This window comes from Rhinatrema bivittatum, chromosome 2 (genome assembly GCF_901001135.1).
Source record: "Rhinatrema bivittatum chromosome 2, aRhiBiv1.1, whole genome shotgun sequence".
NCBI lineage: Eukaryota > Metazoa > Chordata > Amphibia > Gymnophiona > Rhinatrematidae > Rhinatrema > Rhinatrema bivittatum.
Genome location: NC_042616.1, coordinates 19,646,429 through 19,670,703, shown reverse-complemented (window position 1 = coordinate 19,670,703; position 24,275 = coordinate 19,646,429). Strand labels below are relative to the sequence as shown.

The 24,275-nt window shown below is 47.2% G+C and overlaps 2 protein-coding genes across 5 annotated transcripts in view; both read left to right on the top strand.

Moving 5' to 3' along the window:
• LOC115083627 (zinc finger protein 585A-like) overlaps positions 1-24,275 on the top strand; it is a 738,796-nt gene that overhangs the window by 34,372 nt on the left and 680,149 nt on the right. The window lies entirely within an intron of this gene.
• On the top strand, positions 30-23,887 carry LOC115083631 (gastrula zinc finger protein XlCGF26.1-like). Its single transcript, XM_029587562.1, has 2 exons — positions 30-58; positions 21,876-23,887. The coding sequence occupies exon 2, from the start codon at positions 22,172-22,174 to the stop codon at positions 23,756-23,758; it is 1,587 nt and encodes a 528-aa protein (XP_029443422.1). The 5' UTR covers positions 30-58; positions 21,876-22,171; the 3' UTR covers positions 23,759-23,887.

Sequence of the window (24,275 nt, the reverse complement as noted above, 5' to 3'; positions counted from 1 at the left end):
GAGCTTTACAGGGAGGTGATGAAGGAGAATTATGAGACCCTGAGGTCTCTAGGGTTAGGTAAGGATTGTATTATCTGCATTTCTAGTATACACAGAGGATGTTTTACTAAACATCATTGGGTCAATGCCTCACAGTAAATGTGCACACAGCCCTGGATTTCCCTCCTCTCTTGTGTAGGGAACAGGAAGGGCCTGATTGAGGGAGACAGAGCTGGGGTGAACCCCCTGATAAGAAATTGGCAGCTTATCTCTGATGCAGTAAGAACAAAGCAGCCCGGTGCATCCCCAGAGCCCTCCCTCTCCTGCGGCATGGAGTATCTCCTTCTCTTTTCTGGGCCACTCGCCCACTCCCCACTACAGCAATAGCAATTTGGATCTCTCTCCCTTGATCTCAGATTCTGTCTGCAGGTAATGGAACCTCCTCTTCTCTCCTTCCTACCTCTCCCCTCCTCCCGATCCCAGATCCTCGTCTCTGAAATCCCTCTTACTCCATCCTCCTCTCCCCCTCTTTTTCAAACTTTCTAATCTCCTGTCCGTAATCCTCTTTCCTTATTCTCACCCCATCCCTGGTCTTCTCATACTCTTTCCCTCTCCCTCCCATCCCTGAGATCTCCTCCCTGTGCTGATACCTGAGGTCCCTTTTCCTCAACCAGTAAAAGCAAAAATGTTTCTACAGACACAAGTAAGATTGGGAAACCTATTTTATTGTCTCAATATATTATAAGATTACTAGGGCTTCAGGAATCATTACGTCGCATCTGCACATCACCCAAAGCAGGAGGAGGGGCTATAAGCAGCAGAGGAGGGGCAAGGACACTCACAGCACAGGGACAATCACTGCAGCCACGGCGCCATCAATGGAGCAGGTAGCAAGGGAGAAAACCAGCAGCACCAGGAGAAGAAAAGTGGTGGGGGGGGTTTCCCAGATCCCCACTGAATAATCTATAATCACTGCTGAAGAGCCCTGCCTACCAGTGCACCCATTGCTCTTTCATTTTTCCCTAATACTGAGGAATTCCTAATTCTGGAATTCCTCAAGAGGGAAATGTAGAGACAAGACCTGACCCTTGTAACAGTTTTGCAACAACCTGTGACCTTTTGATGCATAAGGGGATGTGAAACCGTGGAAACTTGTACTGTTCTTGTTCCTTTGAGGCAACTCAGGGAAGCTTGGTATCTGGCAGAAGACGTATGCATGTGCCTGTGAATCACCGTGAACCCAAAGTTTTGTTTTATCTGTGGGAACTGTGCAGCACCAAAGGGGATACAGATGGGAGAAGTTAAGCTATTAGTAGAATGAAGGAAAATGTGTGTCCTGGCGGTCAGAAGGATGACTGCTGACTGCAGGCAGAGGGCTTGAGGTCAGACAGAGAGAAAAACCTGTATATAAGGGGTGGTTGGAGCACTGGATATTTGGAGAAGGCCTGCCCTCTATCAGTATGTACATTGCATTGTACCCTTCTCCCCAGGAAGACGACCATTCTTACAGTTATACTGGAACATTTTATAAAATACTTATAACCAATTTACATATAATGAAATGTATGCTTGCTGTTAAGATTCAATACTAATAAAAGATGAATTATCTGTACAATTCTAAAAAGAAAAAGTTTTCCTGTGCGATTCCTGAGACATATATTACAGAAAAGGGATCCAGGAGAGAAGCCTCCCCCTGAAGGTTTAGCCACAGCAAGCAGTCTAATCTTATCCCCTGCTTCAACAGCAGGGGATAAGAAAAACTGATGCTTCACGCATATCCAGCATAGCTTCAACGGCAGCGGAGAAGAAAAAAGGATTCACAATCACAAAGTGGGGAGTAGCTGGCTTGTTACGGCGGTTACTACCCCAAACCAAATGTGCCTGATACTTCACTTTTGATGCATATCCAGCATGGCTCTCTGCTTCAACGGCAGGAGAGAAGAAAAAAAGCTGATACTTCACGCATACCCAGCATAGCTCCCTGCTTCAACGGCAGGGGAGAAGAAAAAACAACCAATAAGGGCTGTATAACATAGTCTGGATAAAACAAATAAGCATGGGTGTAGCTTGCTTATTGCGGCGGTTACTACCCCTAACTAATCAAGCTAGATATTTCACTTGGATGCAGCTCCATCACTGCTCTCTACATTAATGATGGGGGTGGAAGGGAAATAGAACCAAGAGCTAAGAGAAACAGATAAGTATGAGAGAAAAAATGTGTGAAGCTTGCTGGGCAGACTGGATGGGCCGTTTGGTCTTCTTCTGCCGTCATTTCTATGTTTCTATAATTAGGGAACTGAAACCCTTTGGAATAAGGAACAGTAAGGCTGAGGCTAAACAATTGTACAGCTTAAAGGCAGCGGGTGCAGGAGGCCGAAAGCGGTGGTGCTCTGTACTCAGCCGGTAAGGACTGAGCTCAGGTATTTTAAAAAAAATAATAAATTTAGTGAAGACAGAGACATTACAGAAGGGTCTGCAGGACTTTCTCAGGTCTCCGTGCTTGGTGCGCCGTTCTGGCGTTTGTTCCCGCTCCCGTTGGTGTTGGGGGAACTTGGCAGGTTGAGCGGCACCGGTGGGCTAGGCCCTGCAGCAAGACTTGTTTCTTGCGCTCCGCATGGAAGGCCGTGGCTGCATTTTTGCCGCTTTTGTGCTGCTTTACTGCCCTCTAGTGGAACGTTGGTGCTTCTAGTGCATCTGGCTCTGCACACGTGCTGTGCGCCCAGTTCTGGAGGCGACTTTTGTACGCACAAGTTTTCCATTTGGTGGTGCGCACAGTTTGTGTTTGTGTGTGTGTTTGTGGCACGTTTTATTGGTGCGCATAAGGAGAGCAGAGAAGCATACGAACAAACAACAAGTGGACTATAATGTCATAAGAACAAGGTCATAGTCAAATTCAGGTCATGATCCATCAAAATTCAATATTCATCATGCGCCAATAAGCTTGACACTTAAATTAACCACGTCCCAAATGGGACAAAGATTTTGGAGACTAAATGAAACGTTATTAAACAATACGGCTATTTTGACAAGATTAGGACAAGAACTGCATGCCTATTTTTAGTCTAATATTACTCCTGAGAGTTCACCCCCACTTGTGTGGGAATGCTCCAGAGCCGTAGCTAGGGGGTTGATTATTTCTCAAGCTACATTTTGTCAAAAAGCAGGGGAAAAGAGCTCGCTTATATGCCACAATGACTCAACTAGCGCACCAGCACCAAACTAGGCAGTGTCCAAAACTCTATCGGCAAGTGGAAAAGGCTAGATCAGATCTACAAATTTTAGATGCGGAAATTACAGCCTTGGCCTTAGAAATTACAAAGCAACAATATGAAGAAGGCAATAAGACGGGACGCCTCTTAGCTAGGCAGCTGTAGCCCAAAACAACGTTGCCAAAATTAAAAGTACTCACGACCTCTGTCGATATACGTCAATGCTTTACTGAGTTTTACTCAGCTTTATATGGAGCAGAGCAGCATATTAAAGATGAGGATATTGATAGTTATTTGAATCCGGTAGCACTACCTACATTGATACCGGAACAAAAGATGGAGTTAGGCCAATATTGGAAATGGAGGTTCAATATGCTATTAAAGTGTTGAAAATAGGCAAGTCACCGGGTTTTGATGGACTCTTCTGGGCGTTGGACCTGTTTTCCAGGAGGTTCATGGTTGGTGTTCCCCCAACGGTTTACTATCAGTTGGAGTGCTGTGGTTGACAGTTTCCGTTCTCCTGGATCTAGACTTTCTCTGCTAAGGTAGTCCGCTACGACATTATCTTTCCCGGCAATGTGGAAGGCCGAGATCTCTTGAAGATTCACTTCCACCCATGACATTAAGGGGTCTATTTCCAGAGACACCTGTTGGCTTCTGGTTCCTCCCTGACGGTTGATGTAGGCCACTGTTGTGGCATTGTCCGACATTACTCTGACCGCTTTGCCTTGGAGTGTGTGACCGAACCTTAGGCAGGCTCGTCTGACTGCCTGGGCTTCTAGGCGACTGATATTCCATCCCGACTCTTCTTCGTTCCATTGCCCTTGGGCGGTTAGCTCCTGGTAGTGTGTTCCCCATCCTCATAGGCTAGCATCCATGGTGAGTAGGCTCAGATGGGCTTCTTGTAGCCACCATCGTAGTTGGGGCCGAACTCTCTGTCTGGGAGCTGAGACGTACGGTGTAGTTCTGGGACAGAGAATTCCATCGTGATAGTAGTGAGCGTTGTATGGGTCTCATGTGAGCCTGTGCCCATGGGACTACTTCCAGTGTGGATGCCATGAGGCTGAAAACTTGTAGATAATCCCATGCTGTGGGGCGAAGTTCGCTCAGCAGGGTTCGTAACTGGGTCATCAGTTTTGATCTCCTTGTCGGTGTCAGGATGACCTCGTCTTGTTTGGTGTCGAACCGGACTCCCACGTATTCTAGAGATTGGGAAGGCTGCAGGCAGCTCTTGTTTGGGTTGACTACCCACCCGAGGCTCTCCAGTAGAGTTTTGACTCTATTGCCTGGTGGCTTTCCTCTGGGGATTTTGCTCTGATCAGCCAATCGCCTAGATAAGGATGCACACGGATTCCTTCCTTCCTCAGTGTTGCTGCCACCACCACTATGATCTTGGTGAACGTCCGGGCTGCAGTGGCTAACCCGAAAGGTAGTGCCCGGAACTCCGAGTGATGGTCCAGGATCGAGAAGCGTAGAAAACACTGATGCTCTTGTTGGATCGGAATCTGTAGGTAGGCTTCCGACAGATCCAGGGAGGTAAGGAACTCTCCCAGTTGTATCGCCCTTATTACCGAGCGTAGGATTTCCATGCAGAAGCGAGAAATCTTCAGGTGACGGTTGACCGCCTTGAGGTCCAGGATAGGTCTAAATGTTCCTTCCTTCTTGGGAACGATAAAATAGATGGAATAATGGCCAGTATTTATTTGTTGTGGAGGCACCTGTGTTATAGCCTCTAAGGCTAGTAATCTGGTCAGTGTAGCTTCCACTGCCATTCTCTTGGAAGGGTCGTGGCAGGGACATTCCACAAACTTGTCCGGAGGGAGGTGGTGGAAATCCAGGTAATATTCCTCTCGAATGATGGATAGGACCCATTTGTCCGAAGTTATCTCGACCCATCTTTGGTAGAATAGAGCCAGTCTGCCCCCTATGTCTTCTTCCTTTGGTCTTCATTGTGGGGTGCGGCTGGGGCCTGGGCCCGAGCTGGCTCCCCTTTTATTGTGCTTGTTCCGAAAGGACTGGCTCCGGCCTGCAGGGCGGGCTGCTTGATATGAGCTTCTATATGGGTTGAAGCGCTGTGATCCTCTGCCCCTGGATGTCCGGGTGAAGGATCGCTGGTTTCTCACAGGACAAGGAGGATGGTAGTCCTCACATATGGGTGACATCATCAGGATGGAGCCCAATCACGGAAAACTACTGTCAAAGTTTCCAGAACTTTGACTGGCCCCTACTTGGCATGCCCAGCATGGCACTAACCCTGCAGCCAACAGAGGTCCCCCTTCAGTCTTCTTTTTTCCGTGCAGCAGTAGCCTCTCTGCAAAGGAGCTCTATAGAGATTCCTGACAGAAATTTTCCTCACGGAAGTCTTAAAGTTAAAATTGCCCCACGGGGTCCCTCCTCTGCCTTTTCTTACTCCGGTAAGTTTTACACGGTTTTCCGTCGAGTTTTGGCCCTCGCGGCCTACCAGCCGTCAACCATACTGCGGCTCGATTTTTTTCAATGGCCATGGCATCGGGGTTCCGTCGGTGCCCGGACTGTTCTCGCACCATGTCTATCTCAGACCCCCGTGGAGTCTGTGTAATGTGTTTAGGCCGTGAGCATGGTGTCCTGACTAGCACCAAATGTGCCCTTATGACACCAAAAGGTCGCAAAGCCAGAATGGAGAAGATGGAACTCCTCTTCCGTGCTCAAACCCCGATTCCGTCCATTGCATCGACAGCGTTGGAACTGGCACTATCGACTTCGCGTCAACATCGACCACCGACCGGTGACCGACCGTCATAGATGTCTTCACAGCCATCGACACCCTCTACTCCTCCTCAGGATCGAGGAGATCGCAGGGAAAAACATCACCATCGACATCGTAAGACTTGGACCATCGAGGGAGCGAAACCATCGACCTCGCCGCCATCGAAGAAGCCCAATCCAGGAACGGCACCGTCTATTCCTGCGGCCTGGTCACTGAGGCAACCCTCACCCGATCGGGGTTTGGGAGCCGCAATTCCGCCTGTAAAGGTGGTCCCTCCGGCTGTGCCTCTGCCTCCCTCTTCCATTCCGGAGCCGGGGCTCCTTGCTCCAGGTCTCTGCGAGGAACTGGACCAGCTAGTCCAGGAGGCCATCGACAAGGCGATGAAACGTCTTCAGATTCCTCTAGCACCGGCACCGATTGTGGAACCTGTCATCGACCTGATTCCGGCAGCACTGGCACCGCTGCTATCCAGAATGGAGGCTCTGATGGCCGCCCTTCCACCGGTGGATCCCGGGTCTCCGATGACTAAGATGCCCTCCCCGATAACAGCATCATCGGGAGGAGAAACACCGTTCCCCATCCCTCCTTCGGGGGTGTTGCCTCAACCTTCGATGCCGATACGTCCCTCGCTATCGATTCATCCATCGGTGCCGATATGTTCGGCGCCACCGAGTAATCCATCGATGCCCGCACCGGTGCCTTCGATGTCGTCATCGGTGCCTCCGGCGTTTCCTCCGATTTTTTCGGAGCCTAGACCGGGACCCTCAGGTATCCAAACTCCTTCACTTCCTAAAGGGAAGTCTGCTGATCCTTATGACACTTGGGGGGGATGATACTTCCACAGACACCGATGACTAACCATCACCACCTTCTCCCACTGAGAGCAGAAAGCGTTCTCCTCCAGAGGACTTCTCACTTATAAATTTTGTTAAGGAAATGTCTGAGTTGGTTCCTTTTCAACTACAGACGGAACAAGATGATAGGCACCAGATGATGGAGTTGCTCCAATTCCTGGATGCCCCAAGGTGGTCACTTCTATTCCCATTCATCAGGTCCTTCTTGATCTCAAAAAGAACTGGGAAAATCCTAGATCAGTTGCTCCAGTACACAGAAAGGCTGACACTACTTATTTAGTCCAGTCAGCCCCAGGCTTCCAAAAATCCCAGCTTGATCACCACTCAGTTGTGGTAGAATCTGCACAAAAAAGGGCAAACGGTCAAAACCTCACTCGTCTACCCCTCCTGCTAAGGAACAAAAATTCCTGGACAACATTGGTCGACGAGTATTCCAAGGAGCCTTGCTCATCTCCCAGATTGCTGCCTATCGGCTTTATATGACCCAATAGAACAGGGTCATTTTTAAGCAAATTCAGGACTTCTCTGATTCCCTACCTCAACAATTCCAGGACCAGCTACAAACCCTTGTAAGCAAAGGCTTTGAAGCAGGCAAGCATGAGATTCGGACATCTATTTCAGCGGCTATCTCGGCAAGACGGTGGGCCTGGCTCAAGTCTTCTGACCTTCGTCCAGAAGTGCAAGACCATTTGTCCAACCTACCATATATCGGAGATAATCTGTTCGGTGAACAAATCCAACGGATGGTGGCTGAATTAAAAGACCATCGTGAGACCCTTTTCGATGCCTTCTGACTTCTCCTCAAAGCAGCCCTTCAGGAAGGACTCTTAAGAAGTCGTTCTATCGTCCAAGAAAGGCCTACTCGCCACCACCAAGGTCCCGTGCTACGAGACTTTATCAAAAACCTCAGCCTTGCCAAGCCCAAAAACAAAAACTACAAGCAGCTCCCCAGCCAGGGCCTGCTTCAGGTTTTTGACTTCCGCTTGAAGAGCAGCAGCCAGTTTCCTCTGTCACACATACCAGTTGGGGAGGTCTATTGTGCCACCTGCACAACATGTGGACTTCAATCACATCCGACCAATGGGTATTGACAATCGTTGCTCTGTTCAACTATGATTCAGTCCTTGTTGGTTGTTATCTGTATATAGATCCACTTTTCTTAATTCCCCCTGCCATAGAAGCAGAGAGCTATGCTGGATATGCACGAAGTATCAGACTTTCTCCCCTGTCGTTGAAGCAGAGAGTTGTGCTGGTTATGAATTGAAAGTGAAGAATCAGGCTTATTTGGTTTGGGGTAGTAACCACCGTAACGAGCAAGCTACTCCCCGCCTTATTGTAAATGCAAATCTTTTTCCACATTTCCTCTTGCCGTTGAAACTTACAGCAATGTTGGAGTCACATTAACTGTGTGTATGTTTATTGAATAAGGGTATTATCTCCAGGTAGTAGCAGTCATTCCCGCGAGCCATCCACTCTTCATTCACGTCCTCTAGACTTTATGGATCCACAGTGTTTATCCCACGCCCCTTTGAAGTCCTTCACAGTTCTGGTCTTCACCACTTCCTCCGGAAGGGCATTCCAGGCATCCACCACCCTCTCCGTGAAGAAATACTTCCTGACATTAGTTCTGAGTCTTCATCCCTGGAGCTTCAAATCGTGACCCCTGGTTCTGCTGATTTTTTTCCGACGGAAAAGGTTTGTCGTTGTCTTTGGATCGTTAAAACCTTTCAAGTATCTGAAAGTCTGTATCTTATCACCTCTGCCCCTCCTTTCCTCCAGGGTGTACATATTTAGATTCTTCAATCTCTCCTCATAAGTCATTCAATGAAGACCTTCCACCTTTTTGGTTGCCCTTCTCTGGACTGCCTCCATCTTGTCTCTGTCTCTTCGGAGATACGGTCTCCAAAACTGAACACAGTACTCCAGGTGAGGCCTCACCAAGGATCTGAACAAGGGGATAATCACCTCCTTTTTCTTACTTGATATTCCTCTCTCTGTGCAGCCCAGCATTCTTCAGGCTTTAGCAATCGCCTTGTCACATTGTTTCGCCGACTTCAGATCATTAGACACTATCACCCCAAGGTCTCTCTCTTGCCCCGTGCACATCAGCCCTTCTCCCCCCATCGAATACAGTTTATTCGGATTTCCATACCCCATATGCATGACTCTGCACTTCTTGGCATTGAATCTCCACCATTTGAGCCTCTTCATTCCTGTGACCTAAAGTTTCTCACATGGAAAGTGATTTTCCTTTTGGCTATCACTTCAGCTCGCAGGGTTAGTGAGTTACAGATCCTAGTTACCTATCCGCCTTACACTAAACACCTGCAGGACCGGGCGGTATTCCGCACTCACCCTAAGTTTTTACCTAAGGTAGTTTCGGAGTTTAAGAACATAAGAAAATGCCATACTGGGTCAGACCAAGGGTCCATCAAGCCCAGCATCCTGTTTCCAACAGTGGCCAATCCAGGCCATAAGAACCTGGCAAGTACCCAAAAACTAAGTCTATTCCATGTAACCATTGCTAATGGTAGTGGCTATTCTCTAAGTGAACTTTTTTTTTTTTTTCCCCCCAACATATTTTATTGAGTGAGCAAGCATTTAACAAAACCAGCAAACAAAAAGTACCATACAAGCTCAGCACACATTTTCATTTAACGAGCCCCACCCATGCCCCGAGAATCTCGGATCAATTCGTTTTTCACTGTTTGCCTCTGTGGAAGGCCCCTGGGCAGTCACCTATATGTCTACAGTACACGGAGTCCCCTTCAAGGCAGGTCACAAAGCATTAACATGTGCGTAGTCCGCTACATTGTCCCCAAAGGCGCCAAGCTCCGAACAGTGGGGGATAAAGATCTGTAGTAACAACCCCAGATTTCCTCAAATACCCGTTTCTTCCGGGGAGGAAACCTTTTGTACATTGATCCATATTCCAGTTGAAACATGTCCGTCATCAAAGTGGTCCACATTTCTAAGGTCGGGGAATCGGCCTCCAGCCATTTGGTCAGAATACACTTTTTGGCCATGAGACAGGCCTTAGCTAACAATCCCACATTGTCAACATTTATGCTCACGTCCCCCACATCATTATTAAGGATGCAAAAAGAGCTCGACCATTGGATATCCATAGCAAGTAACGTTGACAGAAATTGCCGAATGGAGGACCAAAAGGCTTGTATCGAGGGACAATCCCAAAAACAGTGAATCAACGATGCAAAAGTACAGGCGCACTTAAGACAGGACGCAGAGGCAACAATGCCCATACGAAACGCCCTGGCTGGAGAGTAGACAGTCCGGTGAAAGATCCGTTGTTGCATTTCCCGCAATCCCACATTTTGGGTGATGAGAGGTATGGACATATAAGAGTTTTTAAGCATTCGCTCCACTATCTCCTCCTGGCAGTCCCGTGTCCACAGAGGACACAACTTTTGATATATACCATAATTCTGAATCATGTGTGCATATGAATATAAACAAGATAAAGAGCCTTTACGGGATTGCAAACACGTAATTAAAGCAGCATAATGTAGACTTAATATCTTCCCCGCATTCCCCCGGAGCAATTCAGACACCAATGCACGCATTGACCCATATAGCAGAAAGTGTCGTGGTTGAAAATCAAATAAGGTTTGACATTTATCAAAGGAGTAGCATTCCTCCGTTGCAGGATCAAGGAGATCCCCCAGTCGCCAATTGGGCCCCAACCGAAAGGTATGTGTCAAGGGAAATAGAGACCTGGTGGCTAGAGAATGCTCCCTCAGCGGATATTGGGGGGATACAAATGGAGATAGACCCAGCATTTGCCTTAGGGTGCGCCAGGCTTTGCGAACAGTAGTAACCAAGATAAAGCGCATTGGCAATTTTAAATAGGCCTCTACTGGGATATGCAGAGTAAGGCTGGGGTCCACTGGAGCGCAAATCGCCCCTATCAACTCCGGATCAGAGTACTCTGCGGTTCCGAAGAACCAATCCCCCAGAAAACGCCAATTGGCAGCTAAGGAATAAAAATAAAAATTGGGGAGACCATACCCTCCTTCAGTTTTTGGCCCCATCAAGGTAGCCATCGAGATTCGTGCCCTCTTGGCCTGCCATAAAAATCTGCCAATTTCTTTATATAAAGGCCTTCTATCCTTAAGAAGTAGTTAAAAGGGCAACATCAGCAATTTGTATAATAACTGGGGTGCAATCACCATTTTAATGACAGCTATACGGCCCTGGAGTGATAAAGGGAGAGAAGTCCAACTCCTTAATTTGGATATCATTTTCTGGATCGTGGGGGGGATATTTAAACTGTACCACCGTTGGGGGTTTGGATGAATATGTATTCCCAAATACTTAATCGTGGAGGAAGCCTATTTAACCGGAAAATGGTCCCAGGAAGCCTGCAAAGAACCCAACAAATCCAGCGCTTCAGTTTTGTCCAGATTCAATTTAAAGCCTGACAACTCTTGGTAAAGATGGAAAATGGCCAGTGCAGCTGGAAGGGCTACTTTCGCTTTAGATAATAAAAGCAAAATATCATCCGCAAAAAGTAGCGTAAGGTAGGAACGGTGGCCTACCGGCATACCAGTAACTGCGGGTGTCGCTTTGAGTTTACATACATGGGGTTCTACCGTTAAAATAAAGAGAAGAGGGGAAAGAGGGCACCCCTGACGGGTCCCCCTCTGTAAGCCAAACTCCCCCGAGAGCTCCCCATTCACTAGAATTCGAGCCGTAGGATTGGAGTATAAGAGAGTAATATACTCATAAATCCTACCCACCAAGCCTACCTTAAGCAGCACACGACGCAGAAAAGGCCACGCCACCCTATCAAACGCCTTCTCTGCGTCGCATGTAACCAGGAGGGGATCTTCCACCCTACCCTTAGCGCATAGCTCCAAAGCCACCAACACTTTATGGAGATTCACCGTGGAACGCCTCCCCATCACAAACCCCACCTGATCCGGGGAAATGAGAAATGGCATTAAAGATTTTAAGCGGTTGGCTAATATTTTAGCATAAATTTTTATATCTAAATTAAGTAATGAAATTGGCCTATACGATGAGGGTGCCAATGGGTCCCGCCCAGCCTTCGGGAGAACCACAATGGTGGCAGCCCTCATGGTGGGAGGCATTTCCTGCTGATCCACCATTTTCTCATAGACTAATTGCAAAATGGGAGCAACCTCCTCTTTCAACCCCTTATAAAACGTAGAATTCATACCATCGGGCCCCGGTGCTTTCTGACCGGGGAGCAGTTGGATCGCCTCCAGAACCTCATCCACTTCAATAGGACGTTGTAAGCGTTGGAGTTGCTCGTCAGTGATATGTGGCATATTTAGGGCCCCTAGAAACCTGTTGATATCCCCTTCCTGTACCGGGTCCGCAGAATATAAGTTCCTATAATATTCAGAAAATATATCCGCAATATCCCTAAAAGTAGTTTTAATCTCTCCCTGGGGGATACGTAAGTTGGATATATATTTAGAAGCTTCCTGCGCTTTCAGCAGCCTCGCCAATAGCTTACCCGCCTTGTTGCCATAGCGATAAAAATTAAATTGCCTATGGCGCAACCCATGTGCCGCTCTTGTATGGAGCAAGTCATTGAGTGCAATCTGCGTCTCCCGAAATTGAGAGGGCAATTTAGTATCTGGGGTAGAATGTACCCTACTTTGCAGCACTCTTAAACGTTTTTCCAATAGAAGGATATCCCTATCCATCTGTTTTTTTTTATAGCTAACATAACTAATAATATCCCCCCTTAACACCGATTTGGCCGTCTCCCACAGGAGAATCGGTTGATCCATATGCTGGGAGTTAAATTCCAAAAATGAATTCCATTTTTGCTTTAAGAAGGCAGGAAAACCGGGATCATTCGCTAGCGATGCCGGTAATCGCCACTGAGATTTAGCGCTAGGGCCCCTCAAAGAAAAATCCCCAGAGACCGGACAATGATCTGAGATTACTAGAGTCTCAATCGAGGACTTAGTAAATTTAGAAAAAAGGGATTCAGAGACAAGCAGGTAGTCAATCCGGGATTTCGTGGGGTGAGCTTTAGCAATGTGGGTGAAATCCCTCTCCCCAGGGTGGAGCACCCGCCACAAATCAATAAGAGATAGACGCTTGCACAGAAATCTGGGTCCTTTCCGCTCACTCGCCTGCTGTCCTCCCCGGGCGGGAAATCTATCCATAGCAGGATCCATCACATAGTTAAAATCCCCGCCCAGAACTATAGGACAATCCCCCATTCTGCTAAGGTGTCCCAACAAAGTAGTGTAAAAACCATGCTCATACACATTGGGGGCATAGATAGAGGCCAACAATATTTTGGAACCCATGAGATATCCCTTCACAAGCACATAGCGACCCTGGGGATCCACCACAGTCTCCAGCAATTGGAAAGGAGTGGCTTGATGAACCAAAATAGCCACACCCCTACTCTTAGAGGTACCACTAGCAAAATACAGTTGGGAAACCCATTTTTTTTTCAGTTTTAAAATTTCCTTAGAGAGCATATGGGTCTCTTGAAGGAAAACAATTTTAGCCTGAAGTTTAGTAAGCCGAGTAAAAACTTTTTCCCGTTTCACTGGGGTGCCCATGCCCGCCACGTTCCACGTCACCATATTTAAAGCCATTGGGTTGTTCCCAGCTGAATAATGCCCACATATTGTACCCTATGCTTGGTAATTAACTTCCCAAGGAGTGACCCCCTATGAACCATCTCAAAACTAACACTCAAATGGCCCCTAGAAAACACAGGTATCCCGATCCCAAGCCCCCCACAGAGAACAAAGCCAATCACCCCAAAACACCAGAGATTCTCAAAAGATAGTTTCCCCTCCCGTCCCTGTCCCCTCACCACCCCATAGAAAACAACCCCACACCACCACAGCGGGACCATGATGCCCCCATGGCGTCCCCTGTCCCCCAAACTTTATATCTGAGACCTCTAAGAGGAGGTCGAGAGCACGTAGGTGGAGCAGATGTGCTCGGGTGCCCCCCCACACCCCATAGAACATATGCCTATATTGAACTGATACCAAAGAGGTCCCAGTAAACCACATAAAACACTGTGGCCAGGAGCTAACAAAGAACAGCAAATATATGTCACAATGAGCAAGCAAACAAAGTTAGTAGAAACTGTGTAAACTTCGGATACAGAAAAGAGTGATTACATATCACAGGGAACAAACCAGCAAAAATAGCCGAAACTTTTCACAGTGCGAGTGCAGACTTTGGCTCGGAACAAAACAGAAAACAAAAAATCTCAGCTGAAGCCTCTGCACCTCACACACCCAAAGAAAATGTATAGCTAGAGTCAAGCTAGCAACTCCCCAAAGTTTCACGGTGGCTGAGAAGACTCAGAGGCCGGGAGATCTCGCACATACGCCCGCGCATCCGCTGCTGAATCAAAAGATTTCATTTGGCCCTGGTACATGATCCTCAGCCTCGCTGGAAAGAGTAAGGCGAATCGAATCAGTTTGTTCGCCAGCTCCGAGCAAACGTCCTGAAAAACTTTGCGGAGCAAAGTCACTCGCGGGGAAAAATCTTGAAAGAGAAGGATGCGGGTAGATTCATAAAAAAATTCGCGGTTTTTCCGATAGTGTTGCAAAACCAAGGTACGGTGCGCAAAGTGCAAAAAACGGGCAATGATTACCCGGGGTCGTCTCGCCAGATCTTCCTCGTTTCTCCGACCCACGCGGTGTGCTCGCTCGAACAGGCCCCCCGAAGGAGATGCAAGGGAGGGCACCACGCTGAGTAACCACGCCTCGAGGACCCGCGGCAGGTCATTATCAGAAAGAGTCTCCGGGAAACCAACAAAACGAAGGTTGTTCCTCCGTGATCTATTCTCAAGATCATCGATTTTGTCTTCATTGGCCTGCGATTTTTTTAATGAGTTCCTCGACCCGCTTCTCAAGAGCGCCCACGTCGTCGCCCACCCGGCCCTCGAGGCGCTCCGTACGCACATCATATTCATTCAAGGTGGCACGAACATCAGCTATCTGTTCGGACAGCTGGTGCAAACGAATATCCAACGCCTGAACCACGGCTTGGGAAATCTTATCTTCCAGCGATTCCCCTGCCTCAGGCAACTCTGTTCAGTGGCGTCCGCCATTTTGACGTCAGGGGCCTTTTGTTTCTCCTTCTCTTTCCTCACCGAACGGGTCGCCATATGGTGCCCCAAGCAGGCTGAAGAGAAATGCTCGCTGCTCCAATTAGTATCCTGCGGTGAAATGCTCAGTAAGTAGGTAAAGAGACCACGATGGTACGAGATTAGGCGGGGGGGCACCCAGAGCTCGGAGGAAAACGTCCTACCGAGCCCACCACATCACGTGATCTCCCTAAGTGAACTTAATAGCAGGTAATGGACTTCTCCTCCAAGAACTTATCCAATCCTTTTTTAAACACAGCTATACTAACTGCACTAACCACATTCTCCGGCAACAAATTCCAGAGTTTAATTGTGCGTTGAGTAAAAAAAGAACTTTCTCCGATTAGTTTTAAATGTGCCCCATGCTAACTTCATGGAGTGCCCCCTAGTCTTTCTACTATCCGAAAGAGTAAATAACCGATTCACATCTACCCGTTCTAGACCTCTCATGATTTTAAACATCTCTATCATATCCCCCCTCAGTCGTCTCTTCTCCAAGCTGAAAAGTCCTAACCTCTTTAGTCTTTCCTCATAGGGGAGTTGTTCCATTCCCCTTATCATTTTGGTAGCCCTTCTCCATCGCAATTATATCTTTTTTGAGATGCGGCGACCAGAATTGTACACAGTATTCAAGGTGCGGTCTCACCATAGAGCGATACAGAGGCATTATGACATTTTCCGTTTTATTCACCATTCCTTTTCTAATAATTCCCAACATTCTGTTTGCTTTTTTGACTGCCGCAGCACACTGCACCGTCGATTTCAATGTGTTATCCACTATGACACCTAGATCTCTTTCTTGGGTTGTAGCACCTAATATGGAACCCAACATTGTGTAATTATAGCATGGGTTATTTTTCCCTATATGCATCACCTTGCACTTATCCACATTAAATTTCATCTGCCATTTGGATGCCCAATTTTCCAGTCTCACAAGGTCTTCCTGCAATTTATCACAATCTGCTTGTGATTTAACTACTCTGAACAATTTTGTGTCATCTGCAAATTTGATTATCTCACTTGTCGTATTTCTTTCCAGATCATTTATAAATATATTGAACAGTAAGGGTCCCAATACAGATCCCTGAGGCACTCCACTGTCCACTCCCTTCCACTGAGAAAATTGCCCATTTAATCCTACTCTCTGTTTCCTGTCTTTTAGCCAGTTTGCAATCCACGAAAGGACATCGCCACCTATCCCATGACTTTTTACTTTTCCTAGAAGCCTCTCGTGAGGAACTTTGTCAAACGCCTTCTGAAAATCCAAGTATACTATATCTACCGGTTCACCTTTATCCACATGTTTATTAACTCCTTCAAAAAAGTGAAGCAGATTTGTGAGGCAAGACTTGCCCTGGGTAAAGCCATGCTGACTTTGTTCCATTAAACCATGTTTTTCTATATGTTCTGTGATTTTGATGTTTAGAACACTTTCTGTGGAGTATGGAGGCAAAGAAGACACTTCAGGCAGCTTTCATCGCAGGCAGGAAGAGGGAAGGGGTGAGCCCTCACCAGGCTCTTCTTTTTATTGTACATTCATACAAAGGCAGATGATGTATCATTACATGATTGGCTACTTTCCCCATAGCAACAGACGAGTCCCTACACTATTGGCTTTGGCTGAGGTGGTGTGCACGGATCATCTCATTGGCTGCTGAAATCTATACCTCCTGACTTTGTCCTGCCTCTGACTAGGGAAAACCCAGCCCTTCTTTCAGGCAAACAGGATTAATTATAAGCCAGAGAAATACATGAAGTCAGGTATCCTCTCCTTGGCAGAGACTTAAGCACAAGTGATGCTTTTATTCAGGCAAGGCCAGGGAGAAGGGAAGATAGTGTTTAAACCCTGATGAAATGGCTTGCTGGCAAGCGCATATTTCCCACACTTTCCACTATTTTTCCTGGCACTGAAGTCAGGCTAACCAGTCTGTAGTTTCCCGGATCGCCCCTAGAGCCCTTTTTAAATATTGGGGTTACATTTGCTATCCTCCAGTCTTCAGGTACAATTGATGATTTTAATGATAAGTTACAAATTTTTACTAATAGGTCTGAAATTTCATTTTTTAGTTCCTTCAGAACTCTGGGGTGTATACCATCCGGTCCAGGTGATTTACTACTCTTCAGTTTGTCAATCAGGCCTACCACGTCTTCTAGGTTCACCGTGATTTGATTCAGTCCATCTGAATCATTACCCATGAAAACCTTCTCCATTACGGGTACCTCCCCAACATCCTCTTCAGTAAACACCGAAGCAAAGAAATCATTTAATCTTTCCGCGATGGCCTTATCTTCTCTAAGTGCCCCTTTAACCCCTCGATCATCTAACGGTCCAACTGACTCCCTCACAATCCATCATACTACCTACCTTTTTTCCCAGGCCCCATTCCAATCCAGGGGAACAGGCTCTGCATACCCTTGACTGTAAACGGGCTCTAGCTTTTTATCTAGACCGTACAGTTGCCCACAGGAAGAGCACTCAGTTATTCGTCTCTTTCCATCCTAACAAATTAGGGCAGCCTGTAGGTAAGCAGACTCTCTCCTCCTGCTTGGTGGACTGCATATCTTTTTGCTATCAGCAAGCAGGCATTCCTTTCCAAGTCGGTGTTAAGGCACACTCTGTGAGGGCCATGGCGACTTCAGCAGCACACGTACGATCGGTGCCGCTTCCTGACATTTGCAGGGCTGCCACCTGGAGTTCTCTCCATACCTTCGCAGCCCACTATTGTTTGGACAAAGCCGGAAGACAAGATTCCATCTTCGGCCAGTCTGTCCTGCGTAACTTATTTCCAACATGACGTACCTACACCCTTCCGCCTGCCCGGTGGGGTTCAGGATGCCCTCTACCAAATTCCACCCCAGTTGTGCCTGTTGCACGCCATTGGGTACATTTGGTGCATGCTCGAACATCCTCAGCTCGGTACTCATCCATATGTGAGGACTACCATCCAGCTTGTCCTGTGAGAAAGCAAATGTTGCTTACCTGTAACAGGTGTTCTCACAGGACAGTAGGATGTTAGTCCTCACGAAACCTGCCCGCCGCCCCGTGGTGTTGGATTCGTAACGTTTATTGTTTTATTTTTCGGCACTGCCTGTAGCTTTCAAATAAGAAGGAAGGGGGACCCCTGCTGGCTGCAGGGTTAGTGCCATGCTCGGCATGCCCAATAGGGGCCAGTCAAAGTTCTGGAAACTTTGACAGAAGTTTTCCGTGATTGGGCTCCATCCTGATGATGTCACCCATATGTGAGGACTAACATCCTGCTGTCCTGTGAGAACACCTGCTACAGGTAAGCAACATTTGCTTTCTCTTATTCCTGTTCTCCGGTAGCCGCGGCAGTGGGGACTCGCCCCACTTGTTGGCTAGTTTCTCTAGTTCGCTTCCGAACAGGAATGTTCCCTTGAAAGGCATCCTTGTGAGTCTCGTTTTGGAGGATGCGTCGACAGACCAGTTTCGGAGCCAGAATTGTCTTCTGGCTGCCATGGCAGATGAGACTCCTCTAGCTGCTGTCTGTACCAGATCCGAAGCGGCGTCCACGAGGAATGATACAGTTGGTTCCAGGGCTTCGCTGGGCGTGTTCCTGGTCTGTGCTAAGCAGGCGCGTGTCACCACTGCACAGCAGGCCGCGATCTGTAAAGACATAAGGGAGACGTCAAAGGACTGTTTGAGGATGGATTCCAGACGTCTGTCTTGAGCATCCTTGAGTGCTGCTCCTCCCTCCACCGGGATAGTAGTGCGCTTCGAGACCGCGCAGACCATGGCATCCACTTTCGGACATGCCAGGAGATCTTTGGTGGCAGGATCCAGAGGGTACATGGCTGCCAGAGCCCGGCCTCCTTTGAATGTGGTTTCTGGGACCTCCCATTCCAGGTCAATTAGTTGCTGGACGGCTTGTACTAGTGGGAAATGGCGGGAGGTCTGACGAAGTCCCTCCAAAAGTGGGTTCGGCTTAGGTTCCCCCGAGGCACTTGCGCCCGGGATAGCAAGCTCTTTTAAGTTATGTGTGACCAGGTCTGGAAGCTCGTCCTTGGTGAGAAGTGTCTCATGGTTCGATGGGGTTCTGTCCCCGGAGGGAGTTCCCCTTCCTCCAGGGGTTCTGACTCCTGATCTGGGTGGTGGGATCACCTTCCTGAGCATAGAGGGTCCTGGCATGTTGAGGTCCTCGGGTGGGGGCCTGTGACCGCACTGTAGGAGGCCCCGGTTGCATGTGGACGAAGGTATGCAGACCTTTGAAGAATTCCACCCAGGAGATGCTAGGTCCTGCGTACCACTCGAGAGGCTGGGGTCCGGTACCGGCTGGGGAGGGCCGTGAGTTGGGTCCCCTAAGGCCTCTTCGCACTGTATACACAGGGCCGTGGCCTCCTCATGCTGTGCAGCTCTAATGTGGCATGCTGGGCAAAGGCCCTGAGCTTTGAGCTTATTTTCTGGTGGTGCCATGGCTTGTGTGCATACAATACAGTTGTGCGCTCCGGTGTGCGTCGAAGTTGCGCGCGTAGGTTTGGTGCACGCGTGTAGAGCGATGTGCGCGCACGGGTCGAAATTATGCGCCCAGCACAGTGAGCGCATGGTTATGCACTTTGCTTGTGCGCTCGGTACTTGTGCGCGCGACGTTGTGTGCTCAGGGTATTTGAGCGCGCGGCTCGCCTCTGTGCGCACGGATCAAGACGGCGGACAGGGCTGCGAACAAGGCCAAAATGGTGACGGCTACCACGTGGACAATATGGCAACCACCTCGGAGGGTCTCCACGTGGGAGGACCCTCTGATCTGACCGGGGTCTAGCCCTGCTAGGGCCGATCAACCCGGTGGTGCTGGTCCCGGCTGGCGACCTGTGCGGCTCCTCGAGCTTCGGAGACCGGAGACTTTTAAATAGATTTCTACCTTACCTTGTCTCGGTGCTTCCTGGTTTCGTTCTGGGCGGTCTCCGGCTGCGGGGGGAGAGGGAAATACCTTTACTGCCACGCTCAAGGTTGCACCCGCTGCCTCTCAGCTTCACCCGATGTCGGGGGCTAGGTCCCCGCCGAGGGTCGGCCGCCGGACCGAGGCTCACCTCCGAGGGATCGTGGAAATCACCTCAGGAATCTCAACTGGGGGAGGGACCCAATGGTTGTCACTGCAGGAGAGCGGGGCTCGTCTGTAGAGGTAAGATTTCTTCTTAATTTGGATTTCTTTGGTAAAATTTAGTCTAACGCTGTGCTAGCGTGCATAGAGTCCCTAACTGCTATGAAGACAGAAAATACTGAAGAGCTGCACTTCCTGCAGGGGTATATGTACTAGGGCAGACGTCAGATTGAAATCTGATCCGTCTCCAACTGCTATCAGGAGTACACTATACCCATTGGTCCTGAGTCCATCTGTCTACTCTAAGGAAAACAAAATTATCAGGAAAGTAATTTCTCTAGTTCATTTAGAGTTATATTCTGCTTTTCGCACTTTTTTCAGCACTTCAAAGTGGATTACATTTGCTACTGATATCTTGGGCAGAGTAATAGTTTTTTCTTTGTTGGAGATTTGCCTAGCAGTGACGTTGTCTTGGTTATATCCCTTCTCCAGGCATTATTGTATGGTTGTTGGGGTTCGAGAAGTTGCATCTTTTCCCAGAGCAGCCTCCTCCCTTACGAGGAAGTAGCTTTGGTACATCCCTCTTGTGTGGACTGGACTGCCTGGATGAAGAGGAAGGTGAAATTACTACTTACCTGATACTTTGCTTTCTTCTCTGAGAGGCAGGCCAATCCACAATCCTACCCTGAGCTGCCTGTACTGATTTTTTCTATTTGTCCTTTCTCAGGGACATCATTGGAGGCAGAATTCATAGGCCGATGTAGATCTTCAGGTCGTCTAAGGGCCTTGAAAGTGTTTGCCTTCTTTGTCTGTTATGGCTTCTGCATTTCCTTCTCGTCTGAGTCCAGTGCTTTGCTGGAAAAAAAGAAGTGAATGATTGAGGGAGGAAGTGTTTTTAACTCCAGACTTACAGTTCTAGTGTTAATTAGTTGCCACAGTTGACTTTTGCAGAATACTGGGACACTGATGTCAGTACAGGGCTATATGAGGGTCACATCAGCTAGTCTGTTGGTTTCTGTCTCCATCTGCTGGTAGGCATGCATAACCCACTTATGTGTACTGGCTTGCCTGTCCTAGAGGAAAGAAAATTATCAGCTGAGTAGTAATTTCACCTTCCTGGGTTTTTGAATCCTGGATGTCTGACTTCTGTGTGGGAGTAGTGGGTTGGATATACAGGACGCTGCAAAGTTGGGGAAATTGGGTGTCTCAGAGTTACCAGAGCCCATTGTAACCCATGTATTCCTGGGTTTCTGAATCCTCTGAGAGAGCTGGGAGAGGCAATCTGGATGTACAGCAGATTATGGATTGGTCTGCCTCTCTCTAGCCTGCGAGCCTTGCAAACGCTCCAACCGTCCAGGGCCTGTTTAGTTATAAGAAGCTTTCCTTGGGATCATGTGACTCTGCTGCTGCGTGAATTACTTTGGTTGCTGCTCCAGCAGTGGATTAAATTTTAACTCTTGTTTTTAGATCTCTGAAGTTTAACGGTCCATGATTATTATTATTATAATTTGTTATTATAATGTTTAGTTTGGCAGATCTGCTATAAGCAGATTATAAATGTTATTAAATAAATAGTAGATAAGCCCAGAGGAATCAGACCTATAGGAATCCTAAAGGAGGGACCTGTATGATCTTCAAAGTTCCTGTATTGCATCAGCTTTATTTCTGTATCCTACAAAGTATGGTAAAGAAAACCCACTGCTTTTCTTAACTTCTCTTAATATTTCTATAGAGAGATCATAGGGAGATTTTCATAGGCATCACATAAAGTTTCTGCTAAGTCACAGAATTCTTTAATATGCATTTATTATGTGATCCTTCTAAACATCTCATCTCAGGTTATTGGTAGCTTTCCATGCCATTGTCTCTTACACATGATTAATTCCTTCTTTTTATATTCAGCAGACAATGAGGTCATACAGAAAGAGAAAAGGGAGGAGAATCGAGAAGAACACCCTATAGTATTGGCACTTACACCAAGACAATCCGGAAATGTCTGTAAGAATTTTGCCCAGAGTACTGAGGGGGGAGACATTAGCCAAAGACAGCAGGAATCAGAGAAGGAGCAAGACCCTTCAGGAGAGTCACTGGCTGGAGTCACTGCTTGTGAGAGAAGTGACAGGGAGTTCACAGACATCCCCGAGCACCAGGGACACCTGAGAAGAGGGAATCCCTTCCAGAGTAATAACAGTGATCAAATGAGTTTTGAACACCGCATGAGAAATCTGAGAGCAGAGAGACCTTTCCAGAGTAATAACAGTGATCAAATGACTTCTGACTTCCAGCAGAAAGAGGAGGAAGGGAAGAAATCCTTTCACTGTGACACCTGTGGCAAAAACTTTAATAGAAAAGGTCATTTTGTCTTGCACCAGAGAAGTCACCCAGGAGAGAGACCTTTTCCATGCAAGCAGAAGTTAACCCTGAAATTACACCAGAGAATCCACACTGAAGGGAGCACTTTTACTTGTATTGAATGCAAGAAAACCTTTTCTTGCGGGGAATCCTTAGTAATACACCAAAGAAAGCACACAGGTAAGAGACCCTCTCATTGCCCTCAAGATGGGGAACATTACAGTACTGAGTTCTCTTTATTAGAAAAACCATTTAAATGTACTGAATGTGGTAAAAGCTTCTCTCGGAAGGCCTATCTCAGACAGCATCAGAAAATCCATACTGGAGAAAAACCATTTAAATGTACTGAATGTGGCAAAAGCTTTAGACAGAAGACCAATCTCATGCAACATCAGAAAATCCATACTGGAGAAAAACCATTTAAATGTACTGAATGTGGCAAAAGCTTTAGACAGAAGACCAATCTCATGCAACATCAGAAAATCCATACTGGAGAAAAACCATTTAAATGTACTGAATGTGGCAAAAGCTTCAGTAACATGGCATCTCTCAGACGACATCAGAAAATCCATACTGGAGAAAAACCATTTAAATGTACTGAATGTGGCAAAAGCTTCAGTAACATGGCATCTCTCAGACGACATCAGAAAATCCATACTGGAGAAAAACCATTTAAATGTACTGAATGCGGTAAAAGCTTCTCTCAGAAGGTGCATTTCATATTTCATCAGAAAATCCATGCTGGAGAAAAACCATTTAAATGTACTGAATGCGGTAAAAGCTTCAATGACAAGGCATATCTCAGACGGCATCAGAAAATCCATGCTGGAGAAAAACCATTTAAATGTACTGAATGTGGTAAAAGCTTCTCTCAGAAGGTTAATTTCATATTGCATCAGAGAATCCATACTGGAGAAAAACCATTTAAATGTACTGAATGTGGTAAAAGCTTCTCTCAGAAGGTTAATTTCATATTGCATCAGAGAATCCATACTGGAGAAAAACCATTTAAATGTACTGAATGTGGTAAAAGCTTCAATAACAAGGGATGTCTCAGAAGACATCAGAAAATCCATATTGGAGAAAAACCATTTAAATGTACTGAATGTGGTAAAAGCTTCTCTCTGAAGGTGAATTTCATATTGCATCATAGAATCCATACTGGTGAAAAACCATTTAAATGTAATGAATGTGGTAAAAGCTTCAGGCGGATGGACTCTTTTAAATTGCATCAGAGAATCCATACTGGAGAAAAACCATTTAAATGTACTGAATGTGGTAAAAGCTTCTCTCGGAAGGCCTATCTCAGACGACATCAGAAAATCCATACTGGAGAAAAACCATTTAAATGTACTGAATGTGGCAAAAGCTTTTCTCAGAAGGTGCGTTTAATATTGCATCAGAGAATCCATACTGGAGAAAAACCAAGTTAATGTACTGTGTCTGGTAAAAACTTCAGTAGAAAGGAAAACCTTGCAAGCCACCAGAAAAGTTGCACAGGAGTCAAATTCAGTTCACATGCTTTCATATAGTTTTGGAATAGAAGAGTGGCTAATAAAGATATTAAGAGAGGGAGCGGATGTAGCCGACCCTCTCGGGCTCCCTGATTTCTAATCTAACCCCATCCGGCCCTAATTGCTGTTCATTTTTGCGTGGAAGTCTCTCAATATCCCAGCGGCTATTATTGGTGAGCGGAACGGTAGCCAGATGTCGACCCGCACGGCGCGCAGGGACAAGGATTCGGCAAAAGAAAAAGGCCTACTGACTCGGCCTCTGAGGAGGAACACAGCATGGCAGACCTACCGGCACCAGCGAGCTGGGCAGATCTTCGCACCGCAGTAGTAGAGGCACTGGAGCCAGAGTTTAAAAAACTTTCGTCCCAACTCGGCGAGGTGACCGCAGCGCTTGCTGGCTATGAAGCGCGATTCTCAGCCCTAGAGCAACGGGTTT